Source organism: Palaemon carinicauda, chromosome 1 (assembly GCF_036898095.1).
Source record: "Palaemon carinicauda isolate YSFRI2023 chromosome 1, ASM3689809v2, whole genome shotgun sequence".
Classification (NCBI taxonomy): domain Eukaryota; kingdom Metazoa; phylum Arthropoda; class Malacostraca; order Decapoda; family Palaemonidae; genus Palaemon; species Palaemon carinicauda.
In genome coordinates this window covers 187,500-204,999 of record NC_090725.1, presented here as the reverse complement: position 1 = coordinate 204,999, position 17,500 = coordinate 187,500, and the positions used below count along the sequence as shown (strand labels likewise).

Genomic DNA, 17,500 nt, shown 5'->3' with positions numbered 1-17,500 from the left:
GATTCTGAAGTATGCAGAGGCTGTTGGCAGCCCGTCTATTCCTGATGCCTGGAAGAGGGAAGGTATGGCCACCCGTCACTGGTATTACGGGTATATGTTCCGTCATCCAAGGCTTGCATTGAAGGCTCCGGAGGGCATGTCACTTTCGCGCTCGATGGCTTTCAACCGCGTAAACGTTGAAGTCTTCTTCAAGGCTTACGTGGAAGCTGTCGAGCGACACAGTTTCATGCCAGCCAGGATCTTCAACTTGGATGAGAGTGGCTTGTCCACTGTGATGAAGCCATGTAAGGTTGTTTGCGAGAGAGGTCGTCCTGTTGCTTCGCAGGTTGCTCGGGAGAGAGGCAATCATATGACTTTCGTGGGGATTGTTAATGCTGCAGGGCATGGTTTCCCTCCAGTGTTTATCATCGCACGAAAGAAGATGAATGCTGATTTTCAGAGAGGGACTACTCCTGGAACCACAGTGCTCTTGCAGGCTAACGGTTGGATGGACCATGAGCGTTTCGTGCAGACACTCGAGCATCTCCATAAGGTGTCTTATTCTTCAGTGGAGAATAAGATACTGCTGATAATGGACAATGCCGAGTGTCACATGAGCATTCATGTGGTTGAGTATGTGATACAGCATGGCATCGTAATTGTCACGCTGCCACCTCATACTACAGCCAAACTCCAGCCATTAGATGTAAGTGTCTTTGGCCCCTTCAAGTGTGTCCTGCGATCCATTCAGGACGATTTTAAACTTTCAAACCCTCACGTGCCCATCACGGAACATATGTTGCCAGAGATGGCGTGCAAGGCCTGGGACAAGGTTTGTAATGTCACCAACATCACCAATGGGTTTCGCGCTACTGGCATCTTTCCCGTCAACCGCAACATCTTTCCAGATGATGCGTTTGCTGGGGCAGAAGTCACAGAGCAGGCCCCTCCTGATGATGATGATGATTTGCCACAAACTGTTGCCGCACCCTTGACACCAGTTCCATCGGAGCCTGACCAACCTCAGCCTGGACCATCGGGAATAGGTAGGATGTCACCAGCCTTCTCTGCTTCAGCGTCTAGGGCTAACACTCCTGAAGCAGCACTCCAACCTCGGCAGACTCCAACTCCAACACCTTCATCTCCTCCAATTCCCGACGTCACTCCCGAAGCTGTGCAGCCCTACCCGAAGGCTCGTCCCCGCCCTGCTGCTAGAGGGCGCAAGAAGATCCGCGCCTGCATCCTGACTGAGGATGAGGAGGCTCTTAGCCAGCTGCGGGACAAGGAGGAGAAGAAAGCAGCCAGAGAGGAGAAGAAGCTGAGGTTGCAGGAGAAGAAGAGAGGACAGGAGGCACAACAGGCGGCTAAGAGGAGGAGGTCTGAGCCAGTTGAGGCGAGCAGCAGTGATGAGGAGGCTATCGACAATCCTGCACTCTGTGACGACTCATCTGAATATTCAGATGAGATTGCAGAAGAGGTCGAGTTTGATGCTGCCTCCTATCCATTCGTCCAGAAGGAGCCAGAGGTGAGGGACTTTTTTTTAATATTTCAAAATCTGTAGCCTAGCCTAGGCTAGATTATGTTCATCTATTGCATAAGTAGGCTAAGTCTAGAAGAAAATTTCTATTTAATTGTCAAATTTAGTATCCGAGCTGAATGGCTTGGTTTTAAAGCCAAATTCCTTATTCATTCATTCCATAGGCTAGGCTATTCATTCTTTTTTTCATATTTCAAAATCTGTAGCCTAGGCTATCCTAGCCTAGATTATGTTCATCTATTGCATAAGTAGCCTAGCCTAAGTCTAGAAGAAAATTTCTATTTAATTGTCAAATTTAGTAGCCGAGCTGAATGGCTTGGTTTTAAAGCCAAATTCCTTATTCATTCATTCCATAGGCTAGGCTATTCATTCTTTTTTTTTTATTTTTTCCCCCAGGTGGGTGACTTTGTCCCGGTCCAGCTTCTCTTCCAGGGGAAGAGGTCTGAGGAGCTTGTCCACTTTGTGGGCAAGGTCATTTCCCTGGAGGAAGACGGGCAGCAGCTGCAGTTGGACTTCCTCAGGATAAGGTCGCCCTTGCTGAAGGACACTTTCCACTTCCCAGCCATCGGGGGTGTCGACAGTGTCGACCGCAGCAGGGTGTTGGGGGTCCTCACAGTCAGCACGGGGACCACCCAACGACAAGCAAACCTCCTCAAGGTCCTCCCTCCCTTGAGGGACTTTAACATGCATTAGTTTTAAGTCATTCACTTTAAAATGCATTAGTTTTAAGTCATTCACTTTAAGATTCATTAGTTTTAAGTCATTCACTTTAACATGCATTAGTTTTAAGTCATTCACTTTAACATGCATGAGTTTTAAGTCATTCAGTTTCCCATTTTTGTTTAATATATATATATATATTTTTGTATTACATTGAGATTTTGCTACCAATTGTTTTATTCCACCTTTCAGTGTCATGTTCTGGATGTTTTTACTAAGGAAAAATATAAAACATTGGTTTAAGTGTGTTTTTGGAGGACCAAAACATCCGTCCGGGTTGAGACCACAACCCCGTCCGGGTCGTGACCACGCGGTCTCGACCCGGACAGAGAATTTTGGATTTTAAAAACGGCTGTAAAACCCAAAATATAATACCTACAGATATGAAACTCATAGCATAAGATGGGGCATTAGTTAAACTTTCTTTTAAGCACAAAATCTCTCCTGTAGCTCAATAACTTTTTTTTATTAATATTATTCATTTTACTGTCCGGGTCATGAACACATCACCCTACCAGGAATTCCTGTGTCTAACTGTACCTCATTGCATATAAAATTTTATGAGAACAGATACAAGGGGATGCCTTTCAACATAAGTATACGTATATAAACTCACATGTATGTATGTATGTATGTACATATCTTAAAGGTTTTAGAAGGTCACTCATGAATGGCAGGGGCAAGGGACAGTGACAATACCCTATTAAGCAGGACAATACCCTAGAGACTGACCGTATCTACATACGATCAGGGCCCAAGCCTCCTCTCCACCCAAGCTAAGACCGAGGAAGGCCAGGTAATGGCTGCTGGTGAACCAACAGACAGACCTATGGGCTTCCTCAAACCCCCGTTCCGTAGCTTACAAGCATGATGAGGTTGCAGTGACCAGAGGAACTAAGGACTTTGAGCGGGACTTAAACCCCAGTCTGGAATAACTGTATGTGTGTATGTGGCTGACCACACAAACATTTCTAAAAAGAAGAAAAAAAACATCTAAACTATTTCAAAATGGTTTTCCTCCCGTAGGTGACAAGAAATGGGGAAATAGTGCCGGACACAGAATGGAAGAAACTCTATGCCAAGCAAGAGAGACTAGAAAAGGAGAAGGAGAAAGAAAACCACAGGAGAAGATTATTGGAGGCTGAAGAGGCGTCGAAGAGAAGGGTGAAGCAAAAGATAAGGAGAAGGGAGGTAAGGAAGGTCTAGTAAATATATCGTTAACGGAAATGGATAAAATACTAATTTGCTTATTATAATGATATTTGATAGAGTAGCTATGATAATCTTGATACGACATTTGTGTTTGTGATCAGGTGTATATTTTTTTATTTTTATTTTTTTTTTTCTTTTGAAAGAAAAAACCATTAACAATTGTTTTTATATCATGAATAATAGACATATTCACACATAAACTAACACACACACACACGTATGTACTGTATATGTGATTTTTTAATTAGAATGTTTATATTTTTATATAATTCAATAAATATATTTATATATATATATATATATATATATATATATATATATATATATATATATATGCTGTATATATATATATATATATATATATATATATATATATATATATATATATATATATATATATATATATATTATATATATATATATACATTATAAATTTATATACATATATATACAATATAAATTTCTATACATATATATACAGTTTATATATATATATGTGTGTGTGTGTATATATATATATATATATATATATATATATATATATATATATATATATATATATATATATACAGATGTTATATATATATATATACATATATACGTATATATATATATATTAATATATATATATAAATATATATACTATGTATATATACATATATATACATATATACTGTATATATATATATATATATATATATATATATATATATATATATATATATATATATATATATATATATATATATATATATATATATGTATGTATATATATACTATGTATATATATGAATATATATATATATATATATATATATATATATATATATATATATATATATATATATACATATATATATATATATATATATATATATATATATATATATATATATATATATATATATTTATATATATATATAACGGGTGTATAAATCAAAGTAATTTACAAACAGGCCCAGTTGGGTCGCCAACCTTCAGCCTCCGAACCCGACCTCATCCACTTCGACATCGAGTGGAGCTTCCGTCCCGTCAGCGTCACCACCGAGGAAGCCCAGCAGACGTCCAGCGGGACGCGGGGGACGTCAAACGGGACGTCAGATGACGTCACGGGCGGCCGCAACAACGAGACATCGGGTCCCTCGGACGTCCTCTCCTCCGACACGAACGAGTCCCGAGGACGTCAGATGAGGATTGGAGGATTCAGGGATTCCTCTCCGGAAATCAGTCCGTTGTGGAAGAAGCCAAATAGTCAGTGTCTTGTGTCACTGTTTTTCTTCTTTGCTTTGTAGGACGCGATATCAGCTTTATCGGCTTATGTCATTTTCTTCCTTTATTTTACAGCTTTCAGTATATCATATGTTGCATTTTGATGTCTTACAGGAAATATTTCACATTACAAATTTGATTGCTTGTCTCTTTATCATATATTAATTATAATATATCTGTTTGTAACAGTAGAATTATCACATTTTTTTCCACACTTTCAGCTATATTTTGTTAACTTTACTTGCCTTTCTAATAAATAACTATAACTAAAAAATTTGATTGATTTGTCTCTTTATCATATATTAATTATAATATATCTGTTTGTAATAGTAGAATTACCACATTTTTTCCACACTTCTAGCTATATTTTGTTAACCTTACTTGCCTTTCTAGTAAATAACTATAACTATTTTCCTTCTCCTTGACCCTGCTTTTCTGGTAGATAACTATAACTATTTTCCCTCCTGACCTTTCCGTATCGTTCCCCAAATTTCGTGTCCTTCCGTCAGTCCTTAATTCGCCTTTTATTACAGAGTATCCCGCAAAGTCTCGATTTATTGGACGTCGTGGGATGGTGGGGGAGCCTTACGTAGCCTCACTTGGCCCTAATCCATCTCCGAGGTACATCCATATCATTCGTCCAACTAATAGCTGCCGAGAGGTAAGGAAATCACTCTTTGTTCTTCTCTTGTTTTTCCACTTGAAGGAATTCTAGTTTCAGTACGGGCAAAGTATCGACAATAACTACTTTGTCTCTTTATTCTTTATTTTTACTTCAGTAAATTACAAATTGAATTAGTCCAACTAATAGCTGCCAGGAGGTAAAGGAATCTTTTTTTGTTCCTCTTCTTTTTTTTCCACTTGCAGGAATTCAAGTTTCAGTACCTGCAAAGTATTGACGATAACTTTACTTTCAAAGTCTCGTCGGTTTTTTTTTTTTTTTTTTTTTTTTTTTTTTTTTTTTTTTTTTTTTGTCCAACTAATAGCTACCGGTAGGTAAAGGAATCGCTATTTGTTTTTCTTCTGTTTTTCCACTTGAAGGATTTCAATTTCCAGTACGTGCAAAGTATCGACGATAACTTTACTTTCAAAGTCTCGTAGTTTTTGTATTTTTTTTTTTTACTTCAAGAAATTACAAATGCATTTATTGCTGAAATAGATATCATAGATTTATAATTTACATATAGCTTACCTACTACTAAAACTTATAAAACGTTTATATATCTATTTTTCGATAACTCTTACCTTGTACTTTAAAAGATTCATGCTTTGTCTAAAGGTGTAGGAAAGTGATAACAATAAGGCAAGTGCGTGTCTTTGATAGAAGTATTTTTCAAGTAAGAAATTCGGTTACCATCTTTCGAACCCTTATGAAAAATTATTGATTTAGAATCTAGACCTTTCTGAAATCAATCAGCCATTCTCAAGGAAATTTCCACTAATATCTATCAGTAATTTTAGTCTTCTGGAAGCGTTTTAAACGTGTTAGATGCATTCTGAGCGAGGATCTGGCAGTTATTTTAGTCTTCTGGAAGCGTTTCAAACATGGAAGATGAAATATCATTGGAAGGAGAAAGGATTAATGAGGTAGAATCATTTAAGTATTTAGGAACTATAATCTCCTATACAGGGTCTTTAGAATTAGAGTTTAGTGAAAGAGACAATGGCTACTGAATATGGATAAACGAGTGAAGCTCATATAGAACGGAAGCTTTATGACCTTGAGAAAGAATCCATACATTCTTTTGTGGAGATCACGCAAGTCACGAGAGAAGCTGCGCCAGAAATATCATAGATTAAGCAACGAGAAAAGGTTAACAGGGCAAAGATATAACATTAAAACTGTCTCAAAGTATTATTATACTAAATCATAATTTAACACTTCGAGAATATTAACATTTTTTTCATTTCCAATTTATCTATTGATATCCACATGTGAAAGATTAAACTCGTTGGTAAAAACAATGATCGTAAAGAATTATTCCACTAAACAGAATGAGCTCTCTTGGTCTGCCCATGAACAAGACTTCTTGTCATGCTAAAATGCATGGTAATCTTAATCAATTATCAAATTAGAATGAACTTACAGTGTTGCAGTATTTCGATAGAACTATGCAACAGAAGTATATATGCACTTTTCCTCTTAACGTTGTTTACCATCTTTCGTGAAATTCTTGATCCACATGTGTCGAAAAAATTTCTTTTCAATATTGAAAACTATTTTTTCAATCTTGCTCTAAAATCTAATTCTAAAGACCCTATATTGGAGATCGTAGTTCCTTAATGCTTAAATGAGATTTAGTTCACCAAACGTTCAGCTGGGCTCCACAAGGCATTAGAAGAGTTGGGAGACCCAGGCCTACATGGTTAAGGACTATGAAGCGGGAAGTATGAGATGATGAATGGAGAACTGTGGAATTAAAAGCTCAAGATAGAGACAACTGGAGAAATCTAAACCGAAGCCCTTTGCGTCAATAGGCGTAGGAAGAGATGATGATGATGATTGAAAACTTATTCGAAAGATGTGTTCTTCAGCTCTGTTATTTAATAAGTTAAAATTGCGTTAGATTCGTTTAGTTAAGTTTAAGTTAAATACTGTAATGTACATACTTTATATGTTACTTAGGTTAAGTAACGTAGGCGTCGTTAGTTAATTCATAATGGAGAAGATTAATTTAGGTTTGGTAAGCATAAGTTATTATGGTAAGTACAGTGCTACTGGCTAAGCCTTAAGGATAGTTGAAAAAAAAAAAAAAAGCAGAGTGTTATAAGCCCCAGAGTTCCAGCAGGAAAAGCCGTAAAAGGGATTAAAAAATCTCCCCTTATATAATAATGATCAAAGTTCTGACTCTATACATATATATAAATATATATATATATATATATATATATATATATATATATATATATATATTTATATATATATATATATATATATATATATATATATATATACATATGTATATATATCCATATATATATATATATATATATATATATATATATATATATATATATATATATATATATATATATATAGATATATATATATATACATACATATTTACATACATATGTTTGTTTGTGTATATATATATCTATCACACTCAGGGGGAGAGCGAGTAGTCATACCCTGGTGAGAGATGGGTACCCCGAGAGGTACACTCTGAATCCACATTCTCCCACAAATTGCCAAATCAGCAGGTTGCAGTTAGGGGAACGGTTAAATCTGTGTGTATATGCGTGTGCATATCTATCTTAGTATTCAGATGTCCTTTTTTGACGGCTCAGGTATAGGAGTAAGAAAGATAAATCAATAGATTCAGAAGGTCAGACTATGAACTTTCCTCACAGCTGTAATGAAAACTTCCAGGAAATCGTTGCTTATCAAACCTCACAAAAAATGAAGACTACCTCCGGATTTAGACAACTGGTTAACCATGGGCAATGTTCATGTGGAATTCAAGACATGGTAAAAGATATTCATGAAGTTCGAAGTTGATCAGTTTCAATTGGGGCAAAAATGGTAACTGGCAATGTGCATGTACAGTGGCTCCTTGGCATGTGCTGTAGGCTATTAAGGATAGAATTACCAAACGCAACTACGATTTTATGGCTTATTCTATTTTTTGCTTAGATTAGCCTGCCAAGAATATGTTAGGCTTTCTGTTAGTAATGAACATAGGGTAGGAACGAATCATATTGATAGATAACATGTAAGTTTCGTCAGCTGGTGCAGTATGGCAAGTTTTACGACGATTCACTTGAAAGGAAAAAATATATGTGAATATAGTATTACAGGGCCTCCCTCTCTTATTTAATTCAAATGAAATAACATTATGTTCATATGAGAAATTGCTAATCATGAGTCTGATCGATATTTTACGCAAAGAAAGAGAGAGAGAGAGAGAGAGAGAGAGAGAGAGAGAGAGAGAGAGAGAGAGAGAGAGAGAGAGAGAGAGAGAGAGAGAGAGATTCATCCTACACTTTCTGACGTCGCAGAGGTTTTTTTGTGTATAAAATTAATGATTTAATAATAAGATTTCATCCTTTTAACACAAAAGATTTATCCTAATTCTCTATAAGTGACTCATTGCATATGTTATTCAAGAAAATAAACTTTAATTTCCTTTAAAACCAGAAGGAACATCATAAAGCCTCTCTTACCTAATGCGTTTGAAATTAATTCTAAAGAAATATAGGTACATTACTCAAACAGCAGCCCATATATTCTAGGTTGGCTACTTTAGAGTCATGGCGACAAATTGCTGTTCTCAGATTGGTCGAATCATCCCCAACTACGATTGGCTGATTTCTTTGTTTTTTAAAGCTTCACAAATCTCATATCGTAACCAAACAACAATTTATTTCTTTTAAATTTTATCTTTATTTATTTTATGTCCTTTAACAAGGCCCATCATCTATTTCCTTATTAGATTGATCTAGTTTGAAGTTTTTTTCATTAAAACTCTAATCTAAAATTCTAATTTAGCCGAAGTATATATAGTTATTTATTTCTTATTCATTGTAATCATTCATAAAAAGCGATTGTCTGACATTACATAGAGCCGCCAATCAAAACAGAAAGAAATAGGCAATGAGAGGACAGATATTTCCTGCCAAGATGTATAATGGTGATAGAGTCCATCTTCTGAGAGCGAAGTGTATGCCTGCTCAAATTCAGTGAGAATACGTGCCTACTTAGGTCTAGCAACCATCCACTCCTTGAAGGGCTGTGAATGTTCTGTCAGGCCAATTGCTCTTCCAGGGCCCTTAACAGGTTCATTATTCTGTTAATAAGCCTGATCAAAGGGAATTCTGGAGAGCCTTCTGGCTGTCTTTTGAACAACCAAGTTTCTTCTGACAGCGAACTGATCTTTGTTGGAGGAATCCTATTCATGTAATAGATATGTACTGGTACCTATCTGAAATAAATTTAGAGGTCTAGTGCAAAGAACCATGGTACCAGTGCTTTCAAAGTCTCAACATAAAAGGAAAAGTCTTTTTCTCAGTGAACACAGATGAAAGTCTGTCCCAGGAGTTCAATCTTCGGGATGGTGTTCCAATACTAGAAAGTTCAACTTTTCGTTATCATACTTTGTTTCCAGTCCTCTTGTCTTATATTCAGACGTTGCACCGGCAACTCTCTTTAGGTAGGCTTCATGTTGCAGCTTGGAAAATGCTATAGCACTGTCTTGGTGAGCACGTCTGGTTCTCGATAGGTAAGGTGCCTTCAGAAATGATTCAGCTGTGGCAACAGAGGCTATATCTGCCTATTATGCAGTTGCCCATCAAGATCCATCTTGGTAGTCTCCAAGTGTCGTCCATACTACCATCTCTAGATAGAATCCACCAACATGACAACATCTTGGACTTTACCAATGTGTGGTAGACCCAGCGCCTGAATAAATTTGGCAATAGTACTGTATATAGCAGAGCATCCAATGTTATTACTGGAATCGTGTAGATCTACGAATAACATCCATTACATGCTTTATCATGGCTGGCGTGACTGCCTTCTCACTGAAAAGAGGAAGAGTTTGGATGATGGCAGCTTTCATTTCTTGAGTAGAACTTTATTGAAAAGGAGTATGGTAGACTGACCAAACTATACAATCTGCCCTGGCCAGATCTTCTTTTGCCAAGAACTGACTAACATCTTCCAGCCATTTCTTTTCTTGTTCAAATGCCCTCTTTAGATAGCTTTGCACAGATTTTATATCACCCTTTAGCTAGGACATAGCCTCTGATGCTTTGGGAAGTGCCACAGCTGGAACATTAGTGAAGCTGTGCAATAGCTGGTGGAACTTTTCCCCTCGTACCATCAATGTCATTCCTTCTTGGATCTGACCCTTTACTAACCAATTATTGATTATAGGTTTACGTTCTTTAACCATTTCTTGCTACTGGAATATCTTATAATATCAACTGATATCATTTTTATATGAAGCTCCTGACCAGATACTGAGAAGAAGGAATTTTACATTCTAAAGATCTGATGATGTTAGATAACTATATCCATTAACAAAAGACAGTGCAATATATTTGTAGTGATTTAAACAAATATGAACCTATGAAAAGAAGCGCACGTGGCTGAGTTTAGTAATTCTGCCCTTCTTGCATGACAGCTGCTAGTTACTACATTAAACTGTTCGTAGTAATTGCCTCTTGCCAATAGTGTGAGGTGTTCCCTAAAACCTTATTTCAAATATGCAACTTCCAATAACATTTGATGATGACGTATTTAGGCAAAGGGGGTTTGCTGTTCAAATAAACTACTAAAAACTCATTCTGTGGTTTGAAGAGCTTTTTTCCCTTTATATTGGGTCATTTTCGCTTGATATATTATATATGTTTATATGGATAGATAGATAGATAGATAGATAGATAGATACAGCAATCAACAACAAATTCACCAGTTTCTAGTCCACTTTCTGGCGATTGCAGCTACAGTTGTGTTCAGATCTTGGGTTTTGTTAATCGTTACTTGTGGTGTCCAGTCAATTTTTTTATAATTTTCTTTATCAAGAAAAATATTAATATCACATTACATATGCAAAAGCCCGTTGGCAGCTGCCCAGTTTCAATCCGGTTCTGGACAAGGCTGTTAGAATTAACTGCTTATCTTGCACGACGTTGAGTGATAAACTCTGAAATCTAAATGTTCAGAATTGTTAGAGTGATTAAAGATTTTATAAAGCATTCACAATAAATTAGTCGATGGACATTGTCAGTGATTAATAGCCTATCAAGAACTCACATAAGTAATTTTGTTTATTATCTAACTTGAAAGGCAAGGAATTTGCTGTTGAATACCAAACCATCAACAATATATAAAATATATGAAAATAAAAGAATGAAAACATCACCTAGGAATAGACAGACCTCAAATAATCATAAGATTATTGATATACATTTTTTGGAAAACTGAAAAAGACTCAGATCGGAAATGTTTTTCGAAAGTGAATTTGCGATCAAGGATAACGCCAGGGATTTTAAAACAAGGTGTGTGAGGTTAGGTTAAGTTAGTTTGATGATTAAGATGATTGATGTCCCTACTGAAAACAGTCAAATTCTATGTCAACACTTTATTGCAGGTTTGGTCTAGATTGTGTCCGCCCCAGCCGATATATTCACGCCCTCCTAGACCCCCTTCACCGCCTCATCTACGCTTGGTGTACGCCAGGGGCGGTGCCCCCTGTCACACCCCGACCGACCTTGCTCTCCTGCAGCAACCTGCTGGTGCCCACAATGTTACAGTTTTTCATGGCATTGTCCAGGAAGGAGGTTAGTCCAGTTCATTGTGGTCTTTGATAAATGCCAAAAAAAAAAAATTAACATTTCATGAAAGTTTGCAAAAAAAAAAAAAGTTTAACATTTCATGAAACTTTGCAAAAAAAAATTTAAATTTTATTAATCTTTGCAAAAAAGCTTTAACATTTCATGAAACTACAAAAAAACCTGTTTAACATTTCATGAAACCTTGTGAAAAAAGCATAAAATTTCATAAAACTGACTTCATACAAAGAGATAATTAGAATTAGCATATCACTAAAGCTCAAGATATCTTTCCATTCCACGTAATAATCATATTCATACGGTTTCATTGCTGAAAATGAATGGTGGCTATTTACATTTTGTTTCACAATTAAATCAAACATAGCTTGAAACATAAGTTTTGCAAATGCTTTGCTTACATATCTTTACAGTTTCATGAAATACAGTAGATACCTTAGATACTGAATTATCATTCTTTATGATTAATAGATGATTCCCAAAACGGCCTTTCTAAACTTTATTTAAGTAGTTGCATAATGTCAGTAATAGATAAACTCAAACTTCTCTTAATATAGATTATATGAAATCATAGTTCGATCAACTTTGCAGAACCACCCACCATGAAAAAAAAAATATTTACATCCAAAACAATTCCCTTGCAATTCTCTTTCATTAAGATTAGTTGCATCGACAAGGCTGCATTCATTGTTGCCAGAAATAATTTAAGAATACAGTCAGTACAGTCACAATACAAGATACAAATATTCTTCTTCCCCATCATTATCCCTACATTAAAGGGTCGGTTGCCTGGTGTGCCCTCTCTAATGTCATCTATCAAAGGCATCCTCTTCTACCAAACCTCTTCTCTCCATATCATCCTTCACCTTATCTCGCATTATAATTCGCTACCTCTCTTTCGATCTTCTTCCCCTAACAGGTTCCTTCTAAGCTCTCTTAACCATCTATTCAACACATGACCACACCATCTCACTCGTGACACTCTTATCACCTCAGTAATCTTAACTACGCCTGCCATTCTTCTTATCTTATCATTTTCCAATCTTTCAACCAGGGATATTCCCTTAATCCACCTCATCATTCTCATCTCTGTTCTCTCAAGCTTTGCTTGCTCTTCTTGTCTTACAGCCCACGTGTCCGATCCATATTTTAACACTGACACCAATACAATAAATCAAATATTTACACCCACAGATGAGATCGAGTTTACCTCCCTCCGTCGGGAGAGTTTCCCGTTTTCTCTAACTATATACGAACATGGGGTCACCACAGGAAGACTTAGCGCTTGCTGTGAACATCGCTACGCCCCTGGAAGTCGTCTAGGGGGACCTTCAGGTCATCTCAGGGTGGTGGAGATCGTTGGAGGTGAACCTTGTCTAAGGTGATGCAGGTTTTTTTTTTAGTTTAGTGTTGGGTTTCAAGATTTGTTATTATTATTATTATTATTATTATTATTATTATTATTATTATTATTATTATTATTATTATTGTCAATATTGTTGTTGTTGCTGTTGTGTGATAAAGAGCAATAGCAGTGATATGAATAAGTCAACGACTTCGATGACTTCAACGATTTCGACGACGATGACGACATCTTTGTCATCGTCATCATCAATGTCGCGGTTATCGTTGAAGTCGTCAACGTCGAAGTCATTGTCGTTGTACTCATCGATGGCGACGAGTACAACTACAACGACTTTGACACCGACGATTTCGGCGATAACGGCGACAATGATGATAGCGTTAACCTACATCTTATTCCAAACCTTTTCCACAACAATACCATCAAATTCAATAACCAAATGAATGATAACAATGATACCAGTTAGACTGATAATGATAAAGATGACATAAACTTCATTCCGAACTACTTTTATTTCCTCAGGTGTCAATTGAGGTCAGTAGAGAAGCGACACCAAACGCGACAGAGAGGAAATATAATGAAACCGAAAGACAAAGGTCAAAGTACACGACCTTATACACCTCCTGAGGAAAATGGTATGTAGACTTTTTATTCTTTTTTTTAAAGGAGGCTGATGTAAGAGGCAACTCATTGGCCTAGTTTAGCATAGATCTTGCGACATATAGCCTACAGTATATGTCACTTCATCAATGCAATGTATGTGAATTCTCAGGATATGATGTTTGAATTGACATACATATTTTTTTCTCTCTTTAACAATTAAGTCATGAAATTCATAGTCTCAAAAAATTCAATCACATTGTTTAGTCATATTTTAGCCAAAGGGAATATTAAAAATCAATAAGAGAAGTTGCTTGATAAAGTCCTTGATCATCCATGTCACTGTTAAATTCACCTGGCTTTGTTCCATCAATAGATCTTGCTTGTGCAGGCTGCCAATAAGAAGGATAGTTATTGCTTGTCTGTTGAATAATAATAGTCTTGTATCGTTACTATTACCGTTGTTTTTTTTTTTTTTTTCTAGCAGAGAGTGAAAGTGGAAGTCAAAGTGGGGAGAGCACTGGTAGCAATAGTCAGAGGAGTGGAAGCAATAGTACCAAATCCAGCCAAAATAGCCAGGCTTCTCTGAAAGGCAGCAGTGACAGTATGTCTAGCAGCGAGGATTCTGGTAGCACTGAGTCCTCAACTGACATTGAGAACGATTCTCAGTGCACTGTAAAAAGGAAAGGCGACAAAGATGAACTTACGCTTTCCTCGGATTCCTGCAATGGGCCCTCGGATCATGATGTCGCAGCTGCATTAGGAGTCACTTCTGGTATATCAGATTCTTCCAAGAAAAGGCGAGGAAGAAGAAAACTTTCGAATGCCGGCAGAAGTGGAAAAGGAAAGCAATTAACAAAGGAAGATCAGAGTATCCAAAGGGAATCTTCAGATGACCAAAGACCCCGCCATATTTCTAGTAGTTTGGAGGGTCAGCTTGATGACAGCATTAAGGGTCGTAGCAAATACCATAAAAAATCCAAAGTAGCTTTTAGAAGTAGGCCAGGCTCCGCCAGAAGTCAAAAGACCAAGCGCGTCAAGTCCAAGAGCAGGCAAAGCACTGTTGACAGTTTCTACAGTCAACAGACCTTCACTTCTTCAGCTAGTGAAAATCAGAGTGCTTCTGGTAATGTCACTGAAGCATCCTACGGGAGCTCTTGGGAAGAAGACGAAGAAAACGTCAACAAAGCGGATGTTAAAGAGGCTGATGAAAGTCAGGTAGATGAAGAAGTGAGTGATGTGTCTGATTCTAAAGAAGAAAAGAGAGAAGAGGGGATGGATACAGAGGAAGAAGAAAATGCAAGAACTGCCTCCAGTGAAGTGGAGGAAGAAGTGTGCAGTGAGAAGGGAACACCGAGGGAGACAGAGGATGAAGTTGAGTCAGAAGTTGCGAGTCAAGACAGTTCAAAGGCAGAAACAGTCAAAGAGAGTGACAAGAGCGAAGAGAATTCCATAACCGAAGACGTTGGTGATGAATCTGACATCGTCGGTCTATCGTGTAGTGACGAAGAGATTATCGAAGAAAAAGACGACAAAGATAAATGAACCCTCTTTTAAAGACATAATGTCTTTACTTGGGTCGCTTTCTATATTGTTAAAGATTTATCCGTCAAAGCGTCTAGTGTTTACAATGTTTTAGTCTATTCTATTAATGAAAAGAAAACTGTTGAGTAAATGCAAATAGATTAGATAAAAACAAAAATATGTGCTGTGTTTTCCTTAGCGGTAAGAATGGGTGACCTGTTAAAAATGCACATCTGCAAAGTCTAGTAAATGTCCATTCTAGATTTGTAAATCAAGTGTACACATTGTAACAATAAAAAGACGTTAAGGAAGGAGATAAAGTTCCTCTATTTAACTATAGGAATAAAGAAATGTAGTCAATGTCTCAGAAATAAAGTACCCTACTCCCTTACTGACCTTTCTTTATAGATATTTGACACCACGTTTCTTGTAAATGAAAATTAATCATTTTGAAGCAATTACTTTGTGGATGTTTTGAATATCCACAAGTAAACTACCATATTTTTTAAAGAATTTATCTGTAATCATTTATCACTTTTATTTATTGTTATTTGGCATATCTCAGAATATTGAAGATGAAGCATAATATCCAAGAAAAAAATAATGTATACCAATTCAGACTAACATTCAGTAAAATTTCAGAGCTAGATCCCTTCAAGTGAAAATGCATACCTGTGCCAAAAAATATAGTTATTTTTTTTTCAAAATACATGCCAGGAATGAAATGTGCAAGTGTCATTAAGAAATCTTCTTAATCTCCATTAATGAGAAAGGATCACCTATAAATAAAATCATGAAATGCTGAACACTGAAAATGATAAAGAACTAGAACAGGGGACACTTAATATTATTTAAAAAGGAGCTCTCTTTTTGTGAGAACTCATTTTGAAATTTAATGATAACTTTGTCTTTTTTATTTAATGATTAATATTCTAATAATTTTCATCTATTCTAATTCAAAACACCCGCCTTTCATTGTAACTTGCCAAAATTATCTGATACTGCGCAAATGAATTTTGCGCAGGCGTAACTAAAGACAGTAAACTAGTAAAGGGGTCAGGGGTTTACTGATTGGTGTAGCACTGTGTGGTTGTGGGTACACTCATTACTCACTGTAGAAACATCCGACTTGATGGACAGAAAACTGAAACTCGCTATAAATCTCTAAAAACGGCTAGAAGTCCACCATGTTAAAGGGGGGGGCACTGTAAGACATTAATTAATTTTTAACATGTTAAACGAACTTTACGAAGTTTTTAAACTATGAAACCATAGTTTAAAAACTTCGTAAAGTGATACTTTTCTAAGTGACCTACGTTTTGGGACTCCTAGCATTATGGTAAGTGACAGAGTTTCATTTTACGGGGAGGTGGTTTTTCGTTGTTTTGAATAGTTAGAACAGTAAGTTACGAAGAAGCCTTGTAATACATTTTTTCACGTTTTGTGGTCCTTTGACTTAAATTTGAATTTAACGTTAATTTTAGCTCTGTACTCCTTTGTTGTATGTGTTATTGGGGAGTCATTTATTGAAAGTGTTTGTTTTTTGTTGTACTTTATTTGAAGTGTCGATATGTTTACGGTCTGTTGGTAAATTTCATGGAAATTCTCCATAAAGTTGTTGGAGAAGTGACTTCATATGAGAGGTGCTGTGGATGGTCAAAGTTTGTCTTCAATCTGTGGAATTTTTTATGGAAATTTATCATTTCTATGGGAGGATTTATTGGAGAACAAAATCTTATCATAATCTGTGGGAGAATTATATGGGAACTTATTATTTTCATGGAAATTTTTGTGGAAATTCCAAAGATTTTAGCGTTTTTACCGTTAACTTTTTAAAAAAGATTCGTGCATGGTTAAATTTACAATACCAAAGCAATAAAAAAGGGCTGTTGCCCAAATTTACCACACAAGACAGCTACAGCAACCTATCCACACGTGCCAAGCGCCAGCCTCTCTATCAGGGGTCAATTCACTTTTGAATTTTTTTTTTCATTTTATTT

At 36.3% G+C, this 17,500-nt stretch overlaps 1 protein-coding gene and 1 long non-coding RNA gene across 3 annotated transcripts in view; one reads left to right on the top strand and one right to left on the bottom strand.

Moving 5' to 3' along the window:
- LOC137641327 (dentin matrix acidic phosphoprotein 1-like) overlaps positions 1–15,862 on the top strand; it is a 31,144-nt gene extending 15,282 nt beyond the window's left edge. Inside the window, exons 2-8 of one of the 2 annotated variants that reach the window (XM_068373775.1) lie at positions 3,263–3,427; positions 4,405–4,699; positions 5,251–5,378; positions 11,815–12,004; positions 13,208–13,394; positions 13,899–14,011; positions 14,464–15,862. In XM_068373775.1, coding sequence (XP_068229876.1) covers positions 3,263–3,427; positions 4,405–4,699; positions 5,251–5,378; positions 11,815–12,004; positions 13,208–13,394; positions 13,899–14,011; positions 14,464–15,521 — 2,136 coding nt within the window. In that variant the 3' untranslated portion in view covers positions 15,522–15,862. Of the gene's footprint in view, positions 1–3,262; positions 3,428–4,404; positions 4,700–5,250; positions 5,379–11,814; positions 12,005–13,207; positions 13,395–13,898; positions 14,012–14,460 lie in introns of both variants that reach the window. The other variant, XM_068373765.1, reaches the window with a different exon arrangement.
- Positions 1–17,500, bottom strand: part of LOC137641336 (uncharacterized) — a 386,962-nt gene that overhangs the window by 334,917 nt on the left and 34,545 nt on the right. The window lies entirely within an intron of this gene.